At 54.4% G+C, this 26,582-nt stretch overlaps 6 protein-coding genes across 6 annotated transcripts; 2 read left to right on the plus strand and 4 right to left on the minus strand.

Annotated features, from left to right (window-relative positions):
* Positions 1–56: 56 nt before the first annotated feature.
* On the minus strand, positions 57–1,426 carry GCG54_00005970 (uncharacterized protein; the record flags this gene model as incomplete). Its single annotated transcript, XM_045405984.1, has 2 exons — positions 57–244; positions 295–1,426. 2 exons carry the CDS (start codon positions 1,424–1,426, stop codon positions 57–59), a joined length of 1,320 nt encoding a protein of 439 aa, XP_045265367.1.
* Positions 1,427–4,710: 3,284 nt separating this feature from the next.
* On the plus strand, positions 4,711–8,206 carry GCG54_00005971 (DNA polymerase gamma; the record flags this gene model as incomplete). The annotated part of the gene is made up of 2 exons (XM_045405985.1): positions 4,711–4,885; positions 4,935–8,206. The coding sequence occupies 2 exons, from the start codon at positions 4,711–4,713 to the stop codon at positions 8,204–8,206; spliced, it is 3,447 nt and encodes a 1,148-aa protein (XP_045265368.1).
* Positions 8,207–9,073: 867 nt separating this feature from the next.
* GCG54_00005972 (ABC transporter G family member 11) lies at positions 9,074–11,243 on the minus strand (the record flags this gene model as incomplete). Its single annotated transcript, XM_045405986.1, has 5 exons — positions 9,074–9,748; positions 9,806–9,885; positions 9,933–10,380; positions 10,448–10,944; positions 11,006–11,243. 5 exons carry the CDS (start codon positions 11,241–11,243, stop codon positions 9,074–9,076), a joined length of 1,938 nt encoding a protein of 645 aa, XP_045265369.1.
* Positions 11,244–13,475: 2,232 nt separating this feature from the next.
* On the minus strand, positions 13,476–15,697 carry GCG54_00005973 (uncharacterized protein; the record flags this gene model as incomplete). Its single annotated transcript, XM_045405987.1, has 4 exons — positions 13,476–14,022; positions 14,076–14,356; positions 14,414–15,370; positions 15,503–15,697. 4 exons carry the CDS (start codon positions 15,695–15,697, stop codon positions 13,476–13,478), a joined length of 1,980 nt encoding a protein of 659 aa, XP_045265370.1.
* Positions 15,698–18,080: 2,383 nt separating this feature from the next.
* On the plus strand, positions 18,081–20,044 carry GCG54_00005974 (uncharacterized protein; the record flags this gene model as incomplete). The annotated part of the gene is made up of 2 exons (XM_045405988.1): positions 18,081–18,159; positions 18,213–20,044. The coding sequence occupies 2 exons, from the start codon at positions 18,081–18,083 to the stop codon at positions 20,042–20,044; spliced, it is 1,911 nt and encodes a 636-aa protein (XP_045265371.1).
* Positions 20,045–25,317: 5,273 nt separating this feature from the next.
* Positions 25,318–25,674, minus strand: GCG54_00005975 (uncharacterized protein; the record flags this gene model as incomplete). Its single annotated transcript, XM_045405989.1, has 1 exon — positions 25,318–25,674. One exon carries the CDS (start codon positions 25,672–25,674, stop codon positions 25,318–25,320), a length of 357 nt encoding a protein of 118 aa, XP_045265372.1.
* Between the last annotated feature and the right edge of the window lie 908 nt (positions 25,675–26,582).

Consider the following 26,582-nt stretch of genomic DNA (forward strand, 5'->3'; position numbering starts at 1 on the left):
TGCAGAGATGATGTTGTGTGTGTGTATGGTGTGTGTTTATACATGGGCGGTTTGTTTCACGCCTTTTGCTTGCCCTTTCGGCTTGCTGTCATGAGCTTCAGCTCTAAAGGCCAGAACCCTTTCGTTTTTGAGGTGTAGTCGCTGCGATCTTTGGTCTCGACTTTCTGCCTGCATATCGGGCATTTGTTCTTGGTGGCGTCCACGTTTAGAGCTGAGTGTAGGCATTCAGAGCAGAACAGGTGGCCTAGAAATATGTCAGAACAGCTAGAACAGCTATGTATACCCACCACATACCACAATGCGTGACCGTCAGAGCAGTGACATCGTCCATGCAGATGACGCATGTAAACGCGGACAGCTTTATCCTCTTGTCCTCCTTGGGAACCAGCAGCTCTTGCGGCACCTCGTTAGAGGCCACAAGGTCGATGGCGTCCTCGTCCTTCTCTTCTTTGCCCTTGCCCTTCTCAAACTCCTTGTCGCCAAAGATGTCATCGTCGTCCTCAATTTTCGTAGGTGTCGCTCGTGGGGCGGTTGATGTTGTGCGCGCACGTGTGGCAGATGTCTGTGAAGTTCGGCGTCTCTTGGTGGAGGTCGGCGCCCCTCTAGCCGCCGTTGAGGAAGGTGCGGCCCTTTTACGAGTGGTGGTGGTCGGCACAACCTCATCCGGGTCGTTGTCAGAGCTGATGATTGTGGACGCCCTCCGGCGCGTCTGAACAGGCATGATGTCTTCCGGTTCGTTGTCCGAGCTCACAAATAGGGATTCTTCAATATCGTTGTCGTCGAAGACGCTGGGACGTGGTGTCGATCGTCGAGGGCCTGCCGCGGTAGATACGGTATTGGGTAATGTTGGAGCAGGTCGGTTCGGTCGTAGTGAGCCTAGGTGGTTCTGTGTGCTTGCGCCGTTGGAGGACCTATTGCCTGAGGACGTTCGAGCCGACTGCGGGTAGGAGGATGGTGAGGAGAAGTTTCCGTCTACCAGTGCAGAGAGGAAGTCGTCGCTGTTCGGTTCGCGGGCAGGTGTATGCGGGGCGGCGGCGCTGAGCAGAGTCGCGTCAAGAGTGTCGAGATCCAGGTTGGCGGCAAAGTCAGAAAAGGAAGGCAGGGCCTGTGGTGGTTGCTGTGTGCTGTCGGGAGTCAAGGCGGCCCAGTTCCAGAGGTCCCAGGGGATGTTGTTCTGTGGCTGTGGTTGGGACAGTTCGGTGGTGGAAGCGGTTGTGGTTGTAGATGGGTTGGTGGTGGCGGATTGGGGCCCCGGAGTGGGTTCTGAATCGCTGTCGAGCTCGATGGGTGCCTGACTGCTGCTGCCTCGCGCAGGACCCCGGTCTACGCTGAGGAAGTTATTCACCGGTCGAGCTATGGACGAAGAGGCGGTTCGAGTCGGCTGCGGCAGCGGCGGCGTGGGCAGAAACGGGATGAGGCCCGGCATGGGAGGAAGGGTGATGCGCGGGCGGTCGTCTTTTTTCGGGGGCGGCAAGCGGAATTGAGTGTCAGGAACAGTGTCTCTGCACCCCGATGGATGAAGGGTATTTGTATGGTGGTAGGTCAAAGAGGAAAGAATTAATTACCTGGCAAGTATCCACGAAAGGGAGGTCTGAAATCGACAAAGGGATCCTTGGCCATGTTTACGTGATGGAGGTGAAGTGGGAGAGGGGGAGATGCAGCGCCAGGAAGGCGAAAAGGCGGGATGACGCTGCGCAGCGCAGCGGCAGGACGTACGTCCACCCTCCCGTCCGTCTCACACACTCAATTCCCAGTGTCGTGGGCGTCGAGCGTGGGCGTGTTTTCGGGGTTTAGCCGCCGGTTCGGGGATTGTTCCACTGGAGTTTGGTGCTTGCTGGCCACCTCAGTGCAAGGAGCTACCCGCCTAATTGCTGTGACGGGAACCTACTTACTACCTACTGGCAAGCGGCATACGGATAATGCAGGTGGCTCTTCGGGGACGGACAGGTGCTCCGACAGCCCATATCTCGCGTGCACCTAAGACACCTCAGGTGGTGGTGATGAATAATGATACAGCTCCACGGCGGCAATTGCGGCAGCCCTGAATCGCTCAGTTGGTCCGATTATCGTCGACAATGGCAAAAAAAGGTTTGATGGCAAGCCTTGCCAGACTCAAGGCACACACGACCTTTTCTCGACTATTTATCAAGTCCGCCCAAGATTTGCCAGAGACACAGCAGTGGAGTGTGCTCGGATCACACGTTTGTGTTACTCCAATCGCGTCGACCGAGGCTGGAACAGTGATCGGGTCATGGAAAGGGGAAAGAAAAAGGAATTATACTACAAAAGCAAGCATCAATTTCGTTGGTCCTACCGGAGCCGCCTGCCAGCTCAATACTAGTCGTACGTCTTCGCGCCTCGCCTCCCTTGAGCAACAGTCAATACGGTGGGTGCACAGCTTGCGCGCGTCTATCTGGAGTCCCATACAGGCAGCTAGTCTGCTAACCACGGAGGCGTTCCGAATCTGACCCCTCAAATTGCATCAGCCATCATCCTCATCGGTGTACATGTCCGCGGCTCTCGCTTGCTTCGAAAGCTGTTCAAACCAGGCATCCGGCATCAGTTGTTTATGGGCATTTCCCTGAAACTCTTAATTGCACTTCTGACTCTCTCATCAACGGACCTTACGAATTCTCCCCACAACGGCGGACGGAACTTTTCCCATGTTGGAGATGAGGGGTTTTTCACTATCTCGGGAGGGCAATGCATCCATGGCCGACGCCTGAAGAAATTCTCTCTTATATAACCTCGTCGCTGCTCGTCGCCCATACGCCGCAGACTGACAAGCTCGCGGAGCCCTCGTGAGGTGAGCAAGTATATGTATTGAGATTCTTCTTCGTCCATGGGCCGATGTGCAATGAGTTCAATGCGGTCTCCTCCTGAGTAAACGACGATGCTGTTTCCCGACTTCACCGGTTTAAAGCCGGGGGGCCAGGCAGATCCGCTGTTCGAGGCTCCCACTACTGCCACCAGAACATTCTTTGCGCCGCAAGCCAACTGCTCGTTTGACATCAAATCGACTATCATGTACGGGCTTTGTGGCTCGAGATAGGGCTGGAGTGTAACTCGTCCTGTCGTTTCCTCCCATAGTTTGACGTGCTCTTTGCCTATGAACCGTACGGCTTCCTTCAGTTCCGATGGTGAAAAGGAAGTGGTTTTATAGCATGCCTGGTGGAATCGTTCGTACGTCTGTTGGCACAATATGCGAGCCGAGGGTTCATCGATAAAGAACACCTGACAAGCCAGCTCAAAGCACAGGAAGTTACGCTGCCACTTTAAGGTTTCTGCTTTCTTTTCGGCCAGGGTGAGCGTACAATTGACAGTCCTCATGGCCACGACGGTGCAGTAATCGACGTCGTCGAACAAAACTTCCAAATCGGCCAGTTGACGCATCCTCAGATCCTCGACCCAGGCTGTATGATCACTCTTCAATGCTGCACAAGCAGCTGCCACGTATGCCTCGGTTTGAGTGGCCGACGGCATTTTGGGCCAAAGGCCGGAACCTGGGATAGCTCCCGAAGTATGTTGACGGTGATGGCGAATATTAATAATAGCTCTAGCGTAAGTCCAAAGCGACTCGGGCAGGTATGACTTCAGTTCGCGGAGGGAACGTCGCGCCAAGCCCTTTCTTTCGGCTCTGAAGCAATCTGAGGTCTTTTTGCAGGCGCAAGCCAGCGCCAGCACATCTTGAAGTTCGAGATGGTTCCACATAATCATGCGGAACAACTCAGGAAGCAGATTTTCAAAGCCGCTGGCTGCCGGGGTCTGTATGGTCGACATGATGCGTAAAATTCACTGGGCAGTTGTTAGCCTAGTAATGGCCGACTAGGTCACCGGTATAGTTGCTTAGGCTCATGTCTCCTGGCTCTGTTTTCCGGGGAGATTGTCAAAGATCGGGTCGTGGAGAGTGCCCGGTATGTTGACCAGCTGAGGACAGAAATTCCCGGTTCACTACCAATCCACAAGTGTGGACGGCATAATGGCCTTTAATGCAGAAAAGGAACCACCTTGAGGGTGCTTTCATCGGCCGTGGCTGAGAGCCTCGCTGATTCATTTGACCCAGCCAGGTAAAGCGCACGCAGGGACAGTACGTATGAACTTTACTTGGGTAGTCGATTGGATGTGTGTCCATATTGATCGTAGCCTATAAAGCTCTTTCGCCTGCGTACCTAGCCTTGACCGACAGATATCGTCTTGATACCTATATGTGTGCCGGTATTTGCGGATAATATTGGCATCGGCACCTCTCAATAGTGTCAGGTCAATCAATGACTTTGGCATCAACAAGGGCACCTTAGCCTGGTGTTTGCCAGAATGAGTAGCTGGGGTCCCGAGCCACCGGTTCATCAAGGAATGCTGACAAGGTACGTACCCTCCCTTGCATCTCGGCGCAGACCCTTAAAATGTGGGCCCTGACAAGGTGAGCAAGGTGTGCAAGGTCAGACAATCCAGCGTCGCCGATTGGCCGGTAATCCCTGTCTTGGAGGAGACGGAACTTCAGCTAACGCGCCCCTCTTCTGCGCCCATCACGACGCCTATCAGAGTGGTGACGGCTTTCGATTTTTCGACGTCGCCCCTGCTGCCATCGTCATCGCCCAACGTCTTTTGTTTGCGCAACATCCGCCACGCAACTTGAGGCCATGCGTCTTGACCGCGCGAACACAAACATTATCGAATCTGCCGTGTAATGTAACTCCATCGGTCGAGACGATGGTTCAACTTGGAACCCATTTGATGAGGGGTTCGACTGCGAGCTTTGTCCGCATTGCCAGACATCACGCTTTTCGTCGCCTGGTATGGCGCTCCCAAGTTCGGTGGCAGTCTGCCGTCGCCGCAGGCAACCCGGCACCTAAGGCTACGGAGGAAGAAGAACGGAGTCTGGCGAGTACGCGCATCCACCTGCCTCATTGCTCTCCGCATACTGACCACCGCAGTCTCATCTCAATCACGTTTCAACGATATCGGCGTCCAGCACCTCAGCGAGCACGTATTTCAGCAGATTTTTCCCGATGGAAATGCGCCGCCACCTAAAGAACTAGTGGATCTTTCCAAAGACCATTTGCGACGACACGATCTTCTTGGTAAAAACACCGATAATAGCGACCCCATTGCCTTCGATATCCCCGAACTACAAGGCCGAACGTTGGATGAGCACTTCCACAAGCTTGCTGTTGACTGCGCCGAACCTTACCTTTCCTACGCCAAACAGTTTGCGCGGTCGGCTCCGCCACCAAAACCGAGGAAATGGGTTCGCAGAAGCGGATGGACAAAATACCATCCCGACGGCAAAACGGAAGCAGTGGAAGCCCCGGACGAGTCGATGCTTTGTTTTGATACCGAGGTCATGTGGAAGGAGAGCTCATTTGCAGTCATGGCTTGTGCATCAAGTCCGACAGCATGGTATGCGTGGCTGTCGCCCTGGCTCCTGGGCGAATCCGAGTCCGATCGGCATCTGATTCCGCTCGGCGACCCGATGAAAGAGCGCGTGATTGTAGGACATAACATTGGATACGACCGAGCAAGGATACTGGAGGAATACGACATCAAGCAGACACGGAACCAGTTCTTGGATACGATGTCGCTTCACGTCGCCGTCAACGGCATGTGTTCGCAGCAGAGGCCGACATGGATGAAGCACAAGAAGAACCGGGAAATGCGAGAGAAACTTACCAGCCAAACCGACGATGTACAGTTAGCGGAGCTGCTGAGCCACAGTGCCCGGCAGGAAGAGGCGGAACTATGGGTTGAGCGGAGTTCAGTGAACTCGTTGAGGGATGTTGCCAAGTTCCATCTCGACGTCACCATCGACAAGGCGATTCGTGATGATCTGGGCACCCATGATCGCGAGGAGATTTTGCAAAAGCTGGACAACCTGCTGGACTACTGCGCTGCCGATGTTGCCATCACTCACAGGGTTTATCAGATTGTGTTCCCCAACTTTCTGGATACTTGCCCTCATCCCGTCAGTTTTGCGGCTTTACGGCATCTGGCATCCGTCATTCTGCCCGTCAACAAGTCCTGGGATGCGTACATCGCCAATGCCGAAGCCACATATCGCGAACTCTCCGACGCAGTGCAGGAGCGTCTGATTGGGCTCACCGAGAAGGCTCTTGAAATGAAAGATGACCAGGAGAAGTGGAGCAATGATCCATGGATGAAGCAGCTGGACTGGTCGGGTCAGGAGATCAAAATGGTCAAAGGAAAGAAGAAAAACGATCCTCCCAGACCTGCTGCGAGGCAGAAAAAGCCTGGTATGCCTCAGTGGTACAAAGACTTATTTCCGAAAAACGATGCTCCGATCAACCTGACGGTGCGAACCCGTATTGCGCCTCTGCTACTGAAGATGTCATGGGACAACCACCCATTAGTTTGGTCGGAAAAGTACGGCTGGACTTTCAGGGTGACGAGAAATGAAGCACTCAATTATGAGAAGAAGCAGATGGTAAAGTGCGACTTTTCTGACTCAGAAAAAGACGCGGATTTGCGAAGAGACGGGGGAGTTTTCTTCAAGTTACCTCACAAAGACGGTCCCCTGGCCAGATGCACCAATCCCATGGCCAAGGGATACCTATCGTACTTTGAGAGCGGTACTTTATCATCTCAATACACTTACGCGAAGCAAGCTTTGGAGATGAATGCGTCTTGCTCGTACTGGATCAGCGCTCGCGATCGTATTACGTCGCAAATGGTTGTTTACGAAGACGATATTCCTGAGGTTTCCTCCAACGGAGTGAAGTCTAAAGGGCCTGTCAGCAAGTCTCCCGAGGACGTTCAGGGCTTCATCCTGCCTCAAGTAATTCCGATGGGGACCATTACGCGAAGAGCTGTGGAGAACACATGGCTCACAGCGAGCAACGCAAAGAAGAACAGAGTGGGTTCGGAGCTGAAGGCAATGGTCAAGGCACCACCGGGATACAGCTTCGTTGGCGCTGATGTTGATTCCGAGGAGCTGTGGATTGCCAGCCTGGTCGGAGACGCAACGTTTAAGCTCCACGGTGGCAATGCCATCGGATTCATGACCCTCGAGGGCACCAAAGCGGCCGGCACAGATCTCCACTCTCGGACGGCAAGCATTCTGGGCATCACGAGAAATGACGCCAAGGTTTTCAACTACGGCCGTATCTACGGTGCTGGACTGAAGTTTGCCGGCCAGTTGCTCAGACAATTCAACCCCAATCTGACCGACAAAGAGACGAACGAGACTGCGGCCAAGTTGTATGTCAGGACGAAGGGAACGAAAACAACCAGATCAGTCTTGAGCAAGAGGCCATTCTGGCGTGGAGGAACGGAGTCCTTTGTGTTCAACAAGCTCGAAGAGTTCGCCGCGCAGGAGCGGCCGCGGACTTTTGTCCTCGGTGCAGGGATTACTGAGGCCCTGATGCGTCGCTTCATCAACCAGAACGGCTACTTGACCTCACGTATTAACTGGGCCATTCAGTCTTCTGGCGTAGACTATCTGCACCTCCTCATCGTCAGCATGGACTACCTCACCCGCCGCTTCAACATTGAAGCCCGCCTAGCCATCACTGTCCATGACGAGATCAGATACCTCGTCAAGGACCACGATAAATACCGCGCCGCCATGGCTTTGCAGGTGGCAAACCTTTGGACGAGAGCCATGTTTGCCCAGCAGGTCGGCATCAACGACCTTCCGCAAGCATGTGCTTACTTCTCCGCCATCGACATTGACCACGTTCTCCGCAAGGAAGTGGACATGGACTGCGTAACGCCTTCCCACAAGGAGGCCATTCCACCTGGCGAAAGTCTCGATATCGCCGCCCTCCTCGCCAAGGGTGCCCATGCCCGGCTGGACCCTGCGATCGTGCCCGACCCATCCCATGCGCCGAAGCTTGAGGACATCGCGTACACGCCCCGCACGCCCGTTATGGATACGCTTGAGGACTCGACATCCAGCGATCCATACTTCCTTAAGGCGCAGATTGTCAACACTGAGCAGGAGCTGAGCGACGTGCTCAAGGAGAGGAAGTTGGCCGTCAAGGCACCGGTGGAGAAGAAGCCGCGCGTGACAAAGAAGAAGGAGCGCAGCGTCTTGCCGTATCAGTCGGATGCCCAGCTCATGCCGGTCGAGACGATGACGGTTTCGGACGCCCTTGGCAACAAGTTCACGAGGTTCGAGGGGAAGAACCGGTGGACCAACTGGCAGAAGGACAAGGGCCGCTGGTCCGGACCTAGCTCCAGGATCTAGTGCAAGATGTGGGGAGAGAAGAACTTCTGTGTTATTTATCTTGCCTCAACGGCACCCGTTTTTCTATATGTATCATCCGCTCTGGTGGCTTCGAAGGATTGGAATGAAAAGTTGGCATGGCGGGAGGTGCTTGGTTTGTGGGGTCAGGAGTACCTGTTGGACCGGCGTTGATCGTTATTTGGTGATCCCAAGGCCTATGACAGTATGTGTATTCATGTACAGACGTGTAATATCATTGTATCGGGCGAGCACAACTCGCGATGTCTCTCGAAGCATCTACTTTAACTTTGGTGACTAGCTTCTTTGCGGCAGTCGGTTTCATCTCGTGATTTTGAATACTTCAAGTTCAAGGGACTACTGGCCATATCGAGTGCGTGAGAACTGCTAAGCGGAGGCGTGGTGATGGCGGCGGACCAGAAAGGATTCGACAGTAGAGAGATCGGTATTCTCTTGAATCGACACACCACCGTAGTACTCAGGCCAGTCGATCTTGGCATGTTACCCTTAGATCTTACTTATGCCCTCTGATCGAGGACCATTAAACTCAGATCACGAACAGGGCCGACTCGGCGTGTTAGTCTGTCTACAGCGGGATAACTAAGTCTTCACATTTTCGCAAGATTTCTTTTTCTTCTTTTTTTTTTTTCGAGAAGTAAATACACACTATTGATATTACAATTTACAGCAAAAAGCTTAATCAAACGCCCACTTTGTTTTGCAACCAACCGTCTACCAACAGGTCTGGTTCCGTTAGACCCCGGAAAGCCAATCTTTCACAACACCAAACAATAATAATTTCCAACAAGAAGAAACAGCAACAGCAGTATCAGGATGTATGTTATCCGACCAGCGGGTCCAACCCCCCTTTCAGTTCTTCTTAATCTTCAACACTATCCACGCGGCGATCCTGTACCCGGCAATGATGCCGATCATGATGCCGATGTTGCGCCCAAAGTGCTCCTCGGTGTAGCCGTACGTGTCGAGGACGCCTTGCCCTGCGATCTTGCACTGGGCCTCGAGCGCGGTGCGGTACATGCACTGGCACCCCTTGCCGCAGTCGTACACGCGCTTGGCGAACTCGTTGTGCATCATGCCCTCGAAGACGTACTTCTGGTAGTCCCAGTAGTGGAAGACGTACTTGTAGAAGGAGTTGAGGATGGTGGGGCTGACCATGAAGCCGTTGACGGACATCCAGAGGCCGTTGGCGAAGGCGACGAGGGCGAGGCTGATGACGAAGGAGGGGAAGAGAGACGTAAAAAAGACGACGAGGGACTCGGCGGTGAGGAGGTCGAGGAAGAGCCACATTGTCCAGACGAAGAAGGCGTCGGCGGCGGGGCGGAAGTTGGAGAGCCAGTAGGAGATGACGGAGAAGATGAGGGCGATGAGGAAGAGGTAGGGCAGGCCGATGAGGAAGTTGGAGATGAGGAGGGCGGTGGCGCCGTAGAGGCCGTTGTGGTGCTCCTTGACGTACTGGGAGCGGTCCTCGAGGAAGGCGGGGACGTAGGCGACGGCCATGAAGGACATGAAGGCGCCGCCGAAGAACTTCAGCTTGTTAGTCGAGACAGGACCTAGAAGAAGTGGTCGTCGGCAGGGACTTACGATCGCGTTGGTCAGGGGAATGATGGATTCCTGGCTGGTGGAAAGGCGGACCCAGACCGTGCCCATCATGATTGCAAGACCTGAAATTATCAGCGAAAGATCGTAGTGGGGGAGAAGTGAAGCATACCAGTGTACATGGCAAACCGGATCCCGTACGCCACGACGTCGCGGTAGCTCTTGATGAAGCTTCGGTGGAGCAGCGTGAGCACCAGGCTGGGCAGCCCGGGCTTCTTCTCCTCGTCGCTGAGCACGACGGGGTTGCTCTTCTGCTGCGCGTCGGCGATGGCCATCTTCAAGTCGCGCGCAGAGCCCGACTCGCTCCAGGCTTCGTGCATCGCCTGCAGCCGCGCCGCGGCCTGGCGCTTGTCCTTGACGAAGTCGACGTTGACGAGCTCGAGGAGGTGCTCGGCCGGGTTGACCTGGACGGGCATGGGCATGCCCATTGACTCGTAGTACGGCACGACGCGGTCGACGCCGCCAAAGTAGTGCGTTTTGCCGCCCGAGAGGAGCATGAGCTTGTCGAAGAGGTTGAAGGTGGAGGTTGAGGGTTGGTGGATCGATGCGATGACGATGAGCTGGATGGTCCACACACATCAGTGAGTTGCGAGGGGGCCAAGTTGCAAACATTCAAGTGGCACATACGTTGCTTCGCCGGGCGACCTTCTTGAGGTAGCTAATCACCTCATAGCTGGCCGCAGAGTCCAGCCCGCTGGTGGGCTCGTCCAGGAACATGATCTTGGGGCTGGTGATGAGCTGGCTGGCGACGCCCACGCGCCTCTTCTGGCCCCCGGAGATGCCCTTGCGAATGGGCGTGCCGATGATGGTGTTTGCCTGGTCGTTGAGGCCGAAGGAGGCCAGCAACCCGTCGATCCGGGCGAGACGCTCCCTGCGGGGGAGGGAGCTGGTGCTCGAGAGGCGAGAGGTGAAGAGCAGGGTTTCGCGGACGGTCAGGGATCCGATGAGGGCGTCTTCCTGCTCGACGAAGCAGGATATCTGGCGGAACTCGGAGCGGGACGGTTTGACGCCGTTGACCAGCACGGAGCCCTCGACACCGGAAGCATTGGTGGGACGTCCGGCGAGGACGTTGAGGAGGGTCGTCTTGCCGCAGCCCGAGGGTCCCATCAGAGCGCAGATTTCCCCTGGTGACGTGGTGTTAGTGATTTAACCGCCACAAGAGGAGAAGCGGTGACAAGCCCGTACCAGCCTCGACGAGCCCGTCAACACGATGGACGATGCTCTTGGGTTGCTTGGTCTCCCTGTCCTTGACGGTGACCTCGATGCCCTCCCACGAGATGTTCTGGACGGAGGTATTTAGCAGATGGGCGTCCACAGCACCCATCATCTCCGCGTCATGGTGAAAAACACCCTCGTCGTCGCTGCGCGTCATCTTGTTCCGTTCCTTCCTGGGCTCGTAGTAGTCGCTGCTGTTACCGTCCATATCTTCCAAGGCTGTCCTGGCAGGGTTGATTAAGAGATGCTGTGGTATATATAAGTACTCGTGGACAGAGAAACAGTCTTTCTTCTCCCGACGTCATGTAAGAGATTAAAGGATAACAAAAGAGACTCGAAGGAATAGTACATCGATTATAACTCACCAACTGGGAAAGGGGATAATGTTAATTATACATGGCTCCCAGGGACCGAACCGACTTCCGCCAAGCCAGAGATTACATGGCAGCCCGCGGGCCGGCAGCCTGCATGGCCACGTTCTGAAGGCGTTGTAATAGGCTTCAACGCTGGCACGCACTAGGCGACGTGGTAATCGGCGACCTACTGTGTTACGTTTTTACCCAACAGAGCTGCCGAAAGACAAAATACATGGTGCAGGAGCAAGAGCAGAATCAGGCAGACAGATGAGGTAGGGCAAAGGTAAGTCAGGTAGGTAGGCAAAGTAGGCTAGCTACCGCTGTGGTGTCTCATCCCAAACCCACTATCTCCATCTCCCTGCCCTTTCGTACCGCCCAATCTGGCAAGAGGAGCATCGAATCCCTCGTTCGGGATGCTGTGCATCCACAACCTGCAACGAATCCCTGGCCTCTCAACAGATGAAGGGGTACGGAAAAAATCCCCGAATGATGTCCTACAGGCTGCGCCAGGGGAGGGAGGCGAGGTCGTCCTCCTTGGCGGCATGTCCGGACCACACACATACTCGTCCTGGTGGTGAGTGGTGGTGGTGGTGGATGTCGAGGCTTTGGGGGCGGCTCCCGATGGCCCGCACCGTCAGCAGCGATGTCACCCATTGTTTCCTCTGCATCTGTGATTGGCACTGCCGAGATCCGGCAGGGGGAGTGTTATTGATAGCCTGCCATTGCGTCGATTGAAATGGGCTACGGTACCCAATACCCAAGACCGTGTGTGTTGTGTGGGCGGGAATGCGCGTGGGGTGAGGTTCTTTTTGATCCCCGAGGTGAGCGGGCAAGTTCAGACGACATCGTGGCGATGGACGCCGAGAGGGTCGCCGCACCTCCCCACGGGCCACCATCCCCAGCCCCAGCCCCCGTGTCCGCTTACCCACATACAAAACCCCTGTGTCCCGGCCAGGCGGCATCCCGTTGTTGCTGCGGCACATGTAACGGTAAGACAGAAGATTGGATCATCAGCCGGGGACGTCTTCAATCAGTCCGTGATTTTATTTTATTTTCCTTCCGAATTTTGCGAAGCTGCACCGAAGTTCCTCGCAAGAGAGAATTGGGGCTAGCTTTGCCGGCGGATATGAAGGGACCCCGGGGATCGCCAAGATGCGCCGCCGTTGTGCAACGCCGGCACTGGACTGCAAGCCAGTGCCAAAGTAGCCTATTCGGGACGTCCGAATGATCACCACCTCTCACATCTCGAACGATTGACAAACGATCGTCTTCGGAGATGGGACTGCGGCTGAAGTTCAGAGAATGCGGCTAATGCAACGAAGGGGTTCACTGCGGCATGTCACCTACCTCCTTGGCGAGATCGTGACCCGCCTTTTGAAGGGTAGGTTGCATTGCTGTAGGGCTGCAAGGTAGTACGTAGCAATCCCCCGGATTGTGGCCCACGGGAACATCTTTAGATCACCACGTGGTGGACGCCCGGAAGACGCGCTCGCACGAGCTTCATCAATCTGGTCGGGCATCTGCTTGGCCAAAACCGGTCCGTCAAGACCCCGGATTTTGTTTCGTTTCTCGCGAAGCTATGGAGCGCCGCGGCGGCGCCTCCACAGCCGAGACTGCTCCCCGACAGCTAGTTCCCGTCGGCGTCCACCCGTCTCGATGGCCGGGAAGTTAATCAGATCATTGGAAAACACAGCGATAGTCTGAAACAAGGTTGTCCAAATCAAAAACAGACTGACAAATGGAGCCTGTGGCCACCCGTCAGGGGGGCCTTTTGTCATATTAAGCAAAGATGAAGCATCTGAGCAGAGTTGTTACCGCCGTATCTGAGTCGTCCCAAGAATGGAGATTCGCCTCACCAGCCACGTCCTAGGCGCCCGCTTTAAGCCCGTTTCCGTGTGGGCTGGTATATCCATAAGGAAATGACATGTAGAAGAAAATGACAGAAATTGTACTACCCCTCTTTTTTGCGTCTATTGCGCCCCTGTAATTCATCCTGATCGCTGGTGTTGAAAGAGATCGTTTGTACTGTCTCGGTGAACCGGCCGAGAATCGAATGTGCTGCCGAAATCCCTCTTTCGCCACAATCAAGGCTCAAGGCTGTCGAGGTTAGGCATCGGGATGGCTCCAAGCCCGGTCTCAATGTCGTGCATGATGGTCTCATCCGCAGCGATGCTGTTCATCACCTCCTCCTGTGTGAAGCCCTGCCAGTAAGATGGGTTGATCTGCGACGCCTTCTTTGTGCGGTAGATCTCCTGCGCGACCCCCTTGACTTGCCCCGAGGCGTTTCCTGCCGCCTTCCAGACCGCCGAGAGCTTGTTCAGAGCCCCAATGTTCAAGCGGATCTGTTGTCGCAATTCGTCATCGTCGTGTGGGATGAAGAACAATGCCCACTTGCTCAGGTGCACGATGGATGAAAGCGTGACGACGCAGGTGAAGAAGTGAGTGTGCGAGAGCAGAGGCACCCGGTGCGTGATCATTTTGCTGATTTCGCCAGCCGAAGTGATGGTGTGATTGGTGTGGGAGTTGAATAAGTCCCCGGATGGCACCGGCCTATGCGGGGCACAGGACGTGACAGATCGCGCAGGCGACGAATCGAGCTGTGAGTGTGGTTGATGCAGCATGATGGATGTCCTGAGGGTAGGTCAGTCTCTGGAGTCTCTTGCCGGTGGTCTTGGTATGCTTACGCATGGGTCATCATGTTTGCCTGGAAAATCATCTCGTCAGACTGAAGCTTCTGGTTCAGCGCGTCCTTCTTAGACGAAGGCAGATGGAGTCGCCAGTTGGTGAGGAGTGCCTCGATCCGCGCCAAGTTCTCGTCCTCCGGGCCAAAGATGGGCGGAACTCGCATGAACTTGCCTAAGTTTCGCCCAGCGAGAACGCGGTAGGAGAACGAAGAAAATTCTCGCTCCTCTCCTGAAAAGTCCTGGTCCTCCAGCTCCGCAAGAGTCATTGAAGGGGGGATATTCTGTTAGATGTCTTGTCAGCCTTTTACTCGTGAGTATTTGCAGAAAACATCACATACCCCTGACATGAATTGGTGCTCTTCGCACGGCAAAGCAGCATCTGCGGGGACGTCAAAGAGGAGGAAGTTCGTTTGGCGATGGACTCCAGCTACCATGCCATCCACCACAAACAAGTCCCACCATGTCCTCCGCCAGCTCTCCTCCAGAATCGGGATGCCTCGGCCATACTGTGTGGCATATTCTCTGGTGTTCATTCCCTGCTCAATGGCAATACGCTCAGCTTCCCCTAGCAGAGTCCGGGCTTTTTCTTGTTGGCAACTTCCATCCAGTGCGACAATCAAGAGAATCAGGGCCTGCACGAAGAAACCATCCTTGGTTGTCGTGGGATCCTGCACAAGCCGGAGCGCTTCATCCAAAAAGCCGGCGCGGGCGGGCCCGATCTCGAGGAAGAGGGACCCAACCCATCGAATTGCAGCCAAAAGAGGCTCCACGTTTGTATCGCGCATTATACGAAGAAGCCATTCTTTGGGCAGCGCGAATGGGTGGGAGGCATGGAAATGGTGGTAGAACGAGTCTAGACACCGTTCTGCGAGGGTCGGCACGGGCACTTGAGCAGGGACTCCATTTTGCTGCTGATTCAGTGCCAACTGGTTCGAATTGAAGCCAATTGCAGCACCGAAAGATCGGTATAGTTGCAGATTCGTCAGGTTCGGCGTTGCGCCAAAGGTCGTGCTCGGGGTGTCCGGGAGTACGACGCCGGGGTTGAACGGAGCCATTGTGTTCTGCATCGCGGCCGAGGTGCCATTGGCGCCAAGAAGCATCGGGCAGCTGTCGCCGACAGCACCAGCAACGGTGGATGTGGGGGACGAAGATCGCGCCCTCTTATTGGGATTAGCGGCAGTGTTCCTCCTCGGGCCCTTGTAGCCTCGACGGGAGGCGACATAGACGCATTCCGACTGCGAGCTCTGGCATCGCGAGCAAGGATTCTGGCCATCACACTTGAGGTGCTTGCCTCTCTGTTGCAGAAGGAAGATTGGGGGTCAGCGAGGGTTGGTTTGAACAAGTACAGACTCTTCCGCCAATCGCAGTGGACGACATGCGAATGGATGACTCGGCCAGCGGGGAGCAGAGAGGGGACTGGAACTTACACATGCGAGACATGCAGCAGGAACAGCGACGACGGGTGCTTGGCCCTGGGTACTGGTCGCCGAGGAGGGTGCGTTGGGGGAGTCGCGGTCGCTGGGAGAGTTGGAGTCGGCGACCATGCTCATGTTGTTCGGCGACCCATTGCTGTGGACGCTGCCCGGAGGCGGTGGGACTTCGGGGGACAAGGAACTCTGCATTGAAATTGGGGATCGAACGGCCGATTGCCGCAGACCAGACCTTCAGGGTCGGAACCGACGACCGGGAATGTTCAGACTCGATGCGGAATCGGGCTCGCCCGTTATTGAAGTCGGGGTTGTTGCGAATCTTGATGAAGCGGAGCTGAGCTGGCGATGGGTGGTTGCAGGAGGAAAAGTTGCTCGAACTGGGGTGTGTCCAAGGCCAGGCAGACAGTATTTAACAGCACCTCATACGTGCCCCCTCAATTTTGCAGAATAGGTAGGTACGCTGCGGTACCAAACATCCAACCTAAGCAAACAGCTTGAGTTGCTGTGCACGGTTATGATGGGTTGAACCCGTCCAAATACCCCCTCCACCCCGGACAGCTGGACAGGGGCCGACCAATGGTGTCAAGATGAGCCGAGTGGCTGAGGTTTGGCCGTGCGCCGCAAGCTATGCCGCGACCTTCTTTGTCAAGATTGCCGCGGGACGGATCCGGGTATTATCAACGTGGCTTGCGCCCGATGGTGTCGTCGTTGTTGTTGGTGTGTTGGTGATGCGAGCTTTGTGAGCAAGGGTCCGAGACTGTCGGGGACGAGGAGCTGCCGTGGCTTGTGGGAGAAGTGGAGCACGATCTCGGGGACAGCGGCGTCTAAGCTGATGAAAGAAGAGCCTATGCGAGCAAACGGGCCAAGATGACGACGGCGTAACGTTGACAGGATGACTCGAGAAACCTCTATCATGGTCTCGCGTGAGACGCGGCCGATGCTTTTAATACAATGATGGATCTGTAAAGAAAGACGACGTCGTTATCAGCCACCTGCCAAGACCGAGCCCGAAAATGACTCTCAATCGACCATAGCATAGCAACGGCAGACCAGACGACGGTTCTCGGCCTGTGTAGTCGAAGGCGCGTCCATGTGCTCGATGCTAGGATGAAGCCACGGATATCGGAGCGTCCTAAACAAGTGTTGCCGAAGGGTATGGCCTGGCATGACAGTCGATTCCTCCCTCCTTCAGCCCTATACATAAAGTACAACGGGCCAAAGCGCAAGTCAGGTAGGGAATCAGCCGGGGCGTTTCTTCCCGCTCAATTGTGAGCCGCTTTAGAGTTCCTTGGTGCCACGCGGCAAGTCGGCCGCTACATGAACAGAGATGCACAAGAGACGAATTCAATACCGTCTTTTGCGGAACCTTGTTGCGTACGGCTTTGCGTGATTGGTTGGTACGAGTAGCATCAGCATCAACCTGAAAGCAGAGCCCGTTTCGACATCTGTGAGCTGATGGTGTAGGGCATTGAGTACCAGCGGACAACCAGACCGCCAAGCGATCTATCCAAAGCGACATACCGGGCCAAGCATTACAATGGAAGCGTGACGGTGTCGGGATGCCCCGGGCCCAAGTCATCGAAGAAGACGAAACTCAGAGAACGAGTGGGCGAATCGGTTGGCAACTTCAACCACCTCAAATTAATTTGCTCAAGTAAGCAGGGGCAGCTCAAAGCACGGTCCATGGGAGCTACCGCACCTTCCTAACGGCTGCGTATCTCGCTCGAAAGAAACGGCTGTCACGGCTGTCGGTCATCACCGCCCAGACCTGCCAGGTCTCTGCACACACACACGACACGACATTGGCACCAGGTACAAATAGCTATCGCCGATTGAGCTTGGTAGGATGCGCCTTGCCATGAAGCCATTCCCACTACCCGGCCATCGGTCCATGCCCGCATGCAATCCGGACTCGGCCGGGAGAAACACGGCAGCAGCCGGACGGGGCACAGACCAAACCCATCATTCATGCACTTTTGGGGCCCATCACCCCACGCCCTTTCTTCACCTTTCACGTGTCACGTCCATTGTTGGTTGATTCAACCTCACTTCTTGTAACACATACTTCTCGTGTCCCCCGGATCTGTCATCAAAGCTGATGATGATGATGCAACAGGGAAGCCCGATCGACACAGCGCGTTCGGGAAGAGCAAGGACAAAGTTAGTCAGACATGCCCCATCGCAGGGCGATCTGACTCCAGCTTTGGTCAGCTGACTCGGCTATCCTAACCATCCTGACGAGCGTTTTTTGTTCACCCTTTTGTTGTCTCTTCGCTCTTTAACAAGCCAAGCCTGCGAGTGCCAGCGCCGTCTATCCCCAGCTGGCACCAAGTGGCTAGGTCTGGCTTTGGATCGCCGTGAGACGAGAAAGGGGCGGGGTATGTCACAATCGGTCAACTCTGGTGAGCCTTCTAGGGCGTGATTTCCAAGACATGAGTCTATTTGAAGAAATACCGACGCCTCAGGGAGCTTCTCTCGTCTTACCTTTCGTGTCATGTTCGACAGCAGCACCTACATCCGTATTGATTAGTGAGGAGAGGATTGACCGCTCTCGCAGCAGGTCCCAGAAGTCACCATGGATCCCGTCTCCGCAGCGGGCTTGGCCATTGGCGTAGCATCCATTGGACTTCAGGTCTACACCAGCTGCATACAAGGTGATACTCTCCCTTAGTATTGGCAAAAGAACGAGTTAGCTAACAAGACCCAGGCATACAATTGCTCATAACAGCAAGGAACTTCCCCGAGGACTGCAAGTTCCTCAACTTGAGGCTGCGTATGGAACAACAGAGACTCTTTGCTTGGAGTGAGACGTCCGGACTTCTGGATCTCGACAACAACCAAAAAGACAAGATTCTCGAGTCCAACACCTTCATTTTGCATCGAACCACCGTTCTCGACCTTCTAATGCAAGTCCAGTATCTCTTCAAGGAGTTTGAGGAGCACCAACGGTCTAACAAAAGACTCAAGCCTGCCACCGATCAGGATTCTGTACTTGAAACCCCGGAGAAGGATGCCGCATCGGCCAACTTTCCCTTGCCGGAAAAGCGGCGTGATTTCATCAAGCGAGCCATGTCAAAGCTGAAAGAGCAGTCCAAGGAGGGTCTCCTCATCTGGAGCTGGGTCTCGTTCGACAAGGCCGCTTTTGAGCTTTTGTTATCCCGATTCTCAGCTCTCAACGACAATATGACCGATATTCTTGATGCTCGTTTGCAGGTCGAAATCCACCATACAGTTCAGGACACGAATCGAGGGGTCTTGCAGCTCCATCACCGCATAGCTGACCTCGGGCGGCTGGTCATGGCTTTGAACGTAAAGTTGGACGCCACCATGCCGCCGAACCTCTCCACCATGTCCATGAATCAGCGAGCGGCCAACTCAGACGACTTGAAGCTGATATCCAGACTGGCAAAGTTCAAAGCTTTCAATGAGTCAATGGAGTCGGAAAAGCAACAAAAACTGGATGATGCGACGGCCAGGCAATTGGAGCTAGGAAGGCCTGGTCAACAAGACCGGCTGGTCCTGGAGCGGGAGGCGATCGATCTGGACGAGGGCCACGAGGACTTGGATCAGCCCAGGTGTGAAGCAAATCTTCGTGGTCCTGACGGCGTCAGCAAAAGAGTCTGGGTTGAATGGAAAGAATACGAACGTCAGACCAATACCGACGATTCTCCCCCGAAGCAAGTAATTATTGACAGAGTGGGCAAACTTGCCGCTCTTCTGAACCACAGCCCCAAGCCCGAGGCGTTTCGCACACTTCACTGTCTAGGCTTCTTCGACATGTCAGGATCAGAGCCTGTCGCGCCCGATGATGACGACAGCTTGAACCGGAAGCTGGGCCTCGTTTTCGAAAGGCCCCTTGATGGCGATGTACACGCATCGCTGGCCCCCTCATCACTCCGTGACCTGTTCGAAAACGAGAAAAAGCCTCGCGTGACCGATCGGATCAGGCTAGCTCACGCCATCAGCAGTTGTCTGTTGTACTTGCATGCCGTGAACTGGCTTCACAAGGGATTGCGAAGTCACAACATTGTCTTTTTCCGAACTAGAGCCGGTCTAGTGGACTACACAAAGCCTTACCTGACCGGCTTCGACTACTCGCGTCCAGCTCGTAGCGATGAAGCGACAGACATCCCCGGAGACGACGCCGAGTACAATCTGTATCGACATCCCCAGGTACAGTTGATGAACCCGGCGGAGAGGGAACGCTTCCGCAAGACGTTTGACATCTACAGCCTCGGCGTTCTCTTCGTCGAGCTCGCGCACTGGAAGCCGGTGGACAAGGTTTTGGGGCTCGACATTTATCGCAAACCGAGTCTGGCGATGAGAGTAAGGGATGGCCTGCTCGTCGACGACGAGATGGCTGAGATCGGCGCGAGTCTGGGTGAGGTTTTCGAACAGGCGACAAAGAAATGCATCGCTGGCGGAGACCAGCTCGGACTGGGGGACGGCGAGATCGAGACTGATGACGCGGTCGCAGCGAAGCTTTCGATGAGGTTTTACGAGGACGTTGTGAAGAAGCTAGGCGGGGTACGCGTGTGAAGTCAGTCACGGCGCGACGCACGAAGGACTCAAACGACAGAATGACAACCCATCGAAGGGGCAGTTAATTACCGTCGATTGACTTGCTGTGGAGGATACTGCACACGACACCGCAGCAGTCGAGGCAACAACAAGACGCTGGTTCAGTCGACACTGTCGCCCAATCAGGGCGAGGAGAAAATTTTCAAAGGTGCAGATAATACCGGCCTCTGTATGATCAATACCAATCTATTTTTCGAGATATTATGACGCGGACGGACGTCTCTGCCTGAGAAAGCCGTTCTTGCGGTTGGGAAAGGGGGGGCGCAGCGGCCCCCAATAACTTCATTTGCCAGCGCGGGCAAAAGCGCAGCATTAGGCAACGAGGCAGCCGATTTTCTCTCCCACATCAAAACGCATCGCCAAAAAAGCTTTGGCATCGTCAAAAAAAGTTGCTAGAATCTTCTTGATGGCGAGGCAGACTCGTCGGTGACCGATTTCCTGATTCGGACGGATGCTGCCATCTGTTGGTTTCAAGATGGAAACCCCTGAGCCGTCTTCATTCGTTGACAGACCGGCCGCAGACTCAGGGCCACCTCCATGAGGACAGAAACAGGGCTGAATTCAAGACGAACATGCGGTCTAGGAATGCGTTTCTATTCATGAACCGTTCGCAGGCGCTTAATTGACAGACTCGGCGCAGCGCCCTTGCGTGACCACGACACCCTCGCGCCATGGGAGGAGGCCCGCCATCGTAAGCCAAGACCAAAAAGCCCCGTAAAATTCATGTGTTTTTACAGTTGGTTTAAGATTATACCTCCCCCTATGATAGCTTGACTTGGACTTCTGCCGGGGTAACTCGTGCCTTCGGAGCAGCAGTCCGAGAAACAGACCACGGCGTCGCCTTCAGGGGGTGGAACTATCTTTCACCCTCCCATCGATCGATTAGATGGAGAGACACAGAACATGCCTGGCGTCGCTCCTTGGTCTTCTTGTGAATGGATCTGGGAGCCCGCGCCCAACCTTGCAGCCGAGCTGAGCCCAGTCATGCACGCCAGTACGGTCGCTCACTGAGAGACCAGAAGTCCCATGATTCCTCCTCCTACAGGCACACTCGCCGCGGCCGCCCTCGCCTCCAACACGACAACGACTTGGCAGGGTTCGGGTCAAGTGAGGCTAACTAGCTTCTTAGTTCGAGTGTTCTCTGATGGGAGGGAGACCCGCGTGAGCTGTCGCAGACTCAGCCAGCCCGTGTGCTCGATCCTGTTCGTGGCCGACCTCGTCATCATTCAAGAGACCCAAGAAAGGTTGCTGGCACGACTTGACCAAAAAGCAATCCTGTTCCTTTCCTCAAAACGTGCGACCCGAGCGAGGTTCAAGTCTCCTGCCAGGCTTCCGAGCCAATGACTCTTAACAAGGATGTGGTAACATGGATGTACTTGGTTTGCAATTCCAGCTGTTTCTTCTTTTCCTCTGGATCACGCCCCCAAGGTCTTTCTGGCTGGGTCTGTGAATGGGATGAGGTGTCATCGCAGGTAGCTCGGATCAAACTTTTGCACTCTAGGCCACGGGGACGCTAGGCTCCCAGAGACACAGACTGAGATTATCTTCTGCACACCTCAGGGGGTAATGTGATCGGTCCCAAAAGCCTGGCCTAGACAGTACCTGCCGTGGCTAACCCTCAACTTGAGATCGGCCTGGGCACCGGGGAACGCCTTGGACGTTCCTAGCGCCGCACGCAGGCCGGCTGGCTCCCGCCACATCGCTGTGTGTATCAGCTTCTTGGGAGAGAGCAGTGGATGGCCTAGGTTAGGCTGGTGTGGACCGTACGGCATATCGAAGTCTCTTGAGCTTCCAGCGGGACGGGACGTCCCCTGATAGCGTGGCTCTCACGACCGTTTGGCTTGCGGGTCAGACGTGCTTGTCATATTCGAGAGCTGGCGCAAGTGGCGCAGGTCATTCAGCACACATCTGTCATCTCAAGTATTCTTTCAGAAAGTCAGGCGTTGCAGGGGAACACAATCCATGGTTTGTTTCTCTATCTACGTGCTTAGGAACTTGGGAAATTCATACAATGAAATACCAAAATCGTTTACCCCCAAAATCGTTTATCCCTATTTCGTTTCTTTCATCCCTTCCCCGGCCACGTCTCTCCCACCACTTCCGTCTCCAGCCGATTCCCTATGGCATGAAGCCAGAACCTTTCCCCTGCAAGCTACATCTAAGTAGATCCAATCGCGGTCAGATCATGTTGTTGGGCCTGAATTGTCTCGTGACGAGGCTCGTGATTAGGCCTCGTGCTGGCCTCGGATTATTTGTCGATCATCTCTGTCTTCTGGTCTCCGCCGTTTGCCAAGGTGACCCTATGGTCATTTGCGTTGGGCTTCATGAGCACTTCAGAAAGGGCTTCCTCGTCTTCATAATAGGACTGTTTGGTAGCAGCGGCGGTATACTGCGTCTGCTCTTCGCCGTGATTGCATATCCCACAGAACTCCTCGTGGAAGTCAATGTCGCAGGGGTCGTTGCGGCCGAGCTCCACGCCACAAACCAACCGCTGTATCTCTCCGTGGACTTCGAGTATGTGCTCTTGCTTAGTCCTATTGTCTGAGCCGACCTCCCAGGAACAGATCATGTGCGGACATGTCGGATCCGAGTTGCGATCGTGGGCTCGGATGAACTGCGGCATTGCTTGCTGCTAATGTCTGATTTGAAATGATATGGAAAAAGTTTGGATAGTAAGATTCTGCCTATGATCGTGACAATAATGCCCAATAGACCGCGAGAGTGCCTTGTCCATTGTCGTCTTTTATGTCTGCACGGCAAACATGAAAACATCAGGGTGTCACTCACGAATTCATGACCGACTTCCGTCAAAGCGCAACGGAGATCGCATCAGGTTGTTCTCGCTTTCTTTTTTGCTCAAGTCAACATGCAAGACGATCAGATAGCTACTGTTGTCTTCTGACAACTGATCGGACCAGGCATTGGAACGGCGGCAGCAATCATCAAAGGCGCCCCTCCATGAACTCTCCCAATCTCGGACTTTGCTAATTAGAACAGCCGGTTTGCATCCTTGCAGGGTTCGCGGTTCTGAGATGAGACCTGAGGAAGAGATTGACAGGTCCTCGCACAACTGTCTTGGGGGCGCGCGTCCGGCAGAGGAGTCCGACTCGCTCCGGGCATGGGCGTGGACCAGACCACATCCTTCCATCTTTTCTTTGGTGGCAGGGGAAGCAGGTATAGTAGGCTGGCATACGCCGTCTAGCGGATGCAAGTCCATGTCGGAACTGATGCCGTCGGTCTCTTTTCTTATCCTTGCTCCGTGCATCTTGTCGTCTCAACGGCAACCCATCCGCGGATCCGCTTTGGGCGAGGATCTGACGTCCGAACCTGCTAGCAGGGATGGCAAAAGAATGTTGGTGAAGGTCGCGACGGCGTCGTCGATATCCAGACTGAGATCCACCTTGTTCGTCTCGGGGAAAGGTGAAAGACATCTGACAGATGGGCTGCTGCAAGGGCCGCTGGCTGCAAGTGCTGGGATAACATACCTTGTTCTGACAGCGGCGGCGGAGATCCCGGTGCTGCTGGGTCGTATTGATGCTTTTGGTGTATCTCCTGAACCATCCCGAGCCCCAAAAGCCCAGGATTCCGAACAGCAAGCATCCGCAGCAAGCAACCCAAACACCCCAGCAGCAAGTAGTCCAACTCCAAAATCCACCCCTCCCCTGCCGCCCATTCTCAAACAAGTGCTAGGTACGTCGTCCTAGGCAGGCTCATGATGGCGAAAAATGTGACTAAATCGATCTTTGTGGTTGGTGACGCCGATGGAATTGTCTGTGGCCTACGTTTCAATGATCCCCGATGCTGGCGGTTCGTGGCCGCTTAAAGAGTATGCTTAATTCAATCGCAGGCTTTTTATATAATGATAACATCGCTGAATAACATTTTGATCGCTCATTTCAGTCCCAATATCAATTCCTAACTCGTAATAAAGTCAAAATGGGTTGACGATCCATCTGAATATTTCCAGATCGAAGGTACGCGTGACAGATAGCACACTGTGTGTTGGTTCCAGTCGGACATTATGGTGCAGAGCTCTAGCCCGAGCTGCAGTCAGAGGGGCCGCCGACAGGTTCGATGTCCTTGGGGCGCCAACGGATTTGAAGGCAACCAGCGGTGCGCGTCAACCTCCCGAGTTTGAGTCATACTTCGGCTGGGCGATTTGGGCGGCTGTCCAGAATCCTGCTCTGTCGTTTTCACAGGGGTAAGTCCTCTTTCGGATGGCGATATGCAGCGCTGTTGGAGCGCGGCAGGGATCCTTACTTCTTCCAGTCCAGGGCGCTTGCCTTGAAGGCAACATGGGAGATGAAGGTGTGCTGTATGCGCTACGTTGGAGCGGCCGCATGCTTGGCCTCCGGGCCCCTAGTTCAACGCCGTCCGATTCGTCGAGGCATGGTCCTCATTTTCAACATTTTTCCACTTCCCCCTGGCCACTTCTGAAAAGAGAAACTGCCATATTTCTTGTTCGTGATGAAGAACTGCGGCCTCGCAACACAGACGCTTGGTCTGATGTTTCTCTACTTGTGCGTTCAGTTCAGCAAACGCCTATTATCTGGGACGCATACAGGCCTCCTTGGATCCTTGCCCGACTATCCTGTCATGGAAACCTGCCCGTTGCCCACCGGGTTCTCCTCTCAAGATTTGCTTTAGGATGACGGAGGAGCCGTGGAACTAAAAAAACATCTCGGACTTTGCTCCCCCACGAACAGGCGTTTGTATCCGTTCAAATTGATTTTAAGTATGCTGGGCTTGGGCTGGACATCACTCCCATACGATTGTAGTGTAGGCCGCGGCGGATGATCAGCCTAGAGCGCCGTTGTTAGATGCTTGGTATCTATTTTCTCAAGTATAGCTCGCGAGTTGAGAAAGAAATAAAGTAAAGAATATCACGAAGTGGAATTTACAGAAATATTCAAACAGATGTCGTTGGGGGTCAGCATGCCCCAAATTTTGAAAGCAAAAGTTGTATTTATTTAAACAGCTTCTTGCGGGTGCGAAGAAGAGAAGTGAAAGTATCTAAGTTACAGTTAAATTTTGCTTCGTGTACTGATCCTCTCGTTCCTTCATTCTGTGTATTGATTTCCGTCGTTTTGGTATTTGTTTTCCCTCCTTTTCACGCCCAGCGCTTTGCTTAATTCGAAACTCCTTGACGTCCTATCACTGTTGTGATTTCCTAATAACTCTGCTTCATCATAAACTTCATTTCTGACAAAGCCACTGGTCAAATTTCACATTTACATGTTGAAGTTGTACACAGTGCTGTTGTAGAAGTTGTTCTGGTAGACTCGACCAGCGTTGGCAGTAGCACCAGATCCCGCCTCAGTCTCGGGGGTGCTTCGGTTGCTTTGGTCGGTGTCTTCCTCAATGCTCACGTTGAGCACTTCGGGCTGATCAATCAAGCCTTCGGGGCGGTCGTTGACTGGCTCCTGAATTTCGGCAGTGTTGGATTGGTTGCGCAAAGGTTGGTCGGGCTTCACTCCCAACCCCTGACGGTGTTGGTTGGCGACATGAACTCGGATAGATCTCCGAAGGCCGAGGTCGGGCTGCCACGGGCATCTATCACACCCTTCCTGAGAAGTTTGGGTGGCCATGTTGAGACGATATGTTGAATCTGAGGTTATAAATGAGATTGTGGTCAGAATGAGACGTTCCCAACGATGATGGTGTGCTAAGGGAAAGAGAAGTCTGATGAGTTGGAACATCTGACTTCACGAACAGAGGCGGGGAAAACGGCAGCACTTATACTCGTCCATTTGAAGCGCAGTCGATACCTAGAGGAGATCGGCAACACATCTCTGGGTTTCCCTGAACGGCCCTCGAGCAGGAATGATTAGGGAAATGGGTGGATAGAAAGCCAGTCAATGGATGGTTCATGCACGGATGGATGGGCACGTCGATGTTGCGATTTCAGGAATGCCCACACCGCTGCGTCCAGCACTCGTTATACAGATGAGATACCAGGGATCCAGTCTGCCATGGCAAGCTCAGCGGTGGGGTGGCAGGTACGGCACTCACATTGCTTTTTCTGGCCCACTACACCTCGGAGGAACGGAACGCCAGTGGGGAGGGGGGTGTCGTCGAGCAAGCTGGGAGGGAAGTATGCTTCCAGAACATGAACAAGCCTTCGCAAGAGGCATTGCGCAAAGCGCCATGCAGAGACAGGGGTGTTGGAGCCGAGCCTGCCCGCATGCCCACCCCGGCGGCGATGCCTCTACCTCATCGTCCGAGACGACACAAAATTTAGGGCAGAATGATCAATATGAGGTGCTGCGGGTCCTTGTTACTTGGGTTGAGGCGCCGAGGGCATGGTTCTCAAGGTTCCGTGGATGACGGGGTTGGTAGGCCCGTCTTTCTGGCTCGATGATCCGTTCCACGTACATTCACGGGACCACGACAGTGACGACGACGGGTAAGCCAAGCCTCTGCCTATCCTTATCTCCTTCCCAATGTACCGAGTTCAAATTTCGTTGGGTCGGCATATTGATGCGGACGGAGGACG

Source organism: Colletotrichum gloeosporioides, assembly GCF_011800055.1.
Source record: "Colletotrichum gloeosporioides strain Lc1 chromosome Unknown consensus_36, whole genome shotgun sequence".
NCBI classification, from domain to species: domain Eukaryota; kingdom Fungi; phylum Ascomycota; class Sordariomycetes; order Glomerellales; family Glomerellaceae; genus Colletotrichum; species Colletotrichum gloeosporioides.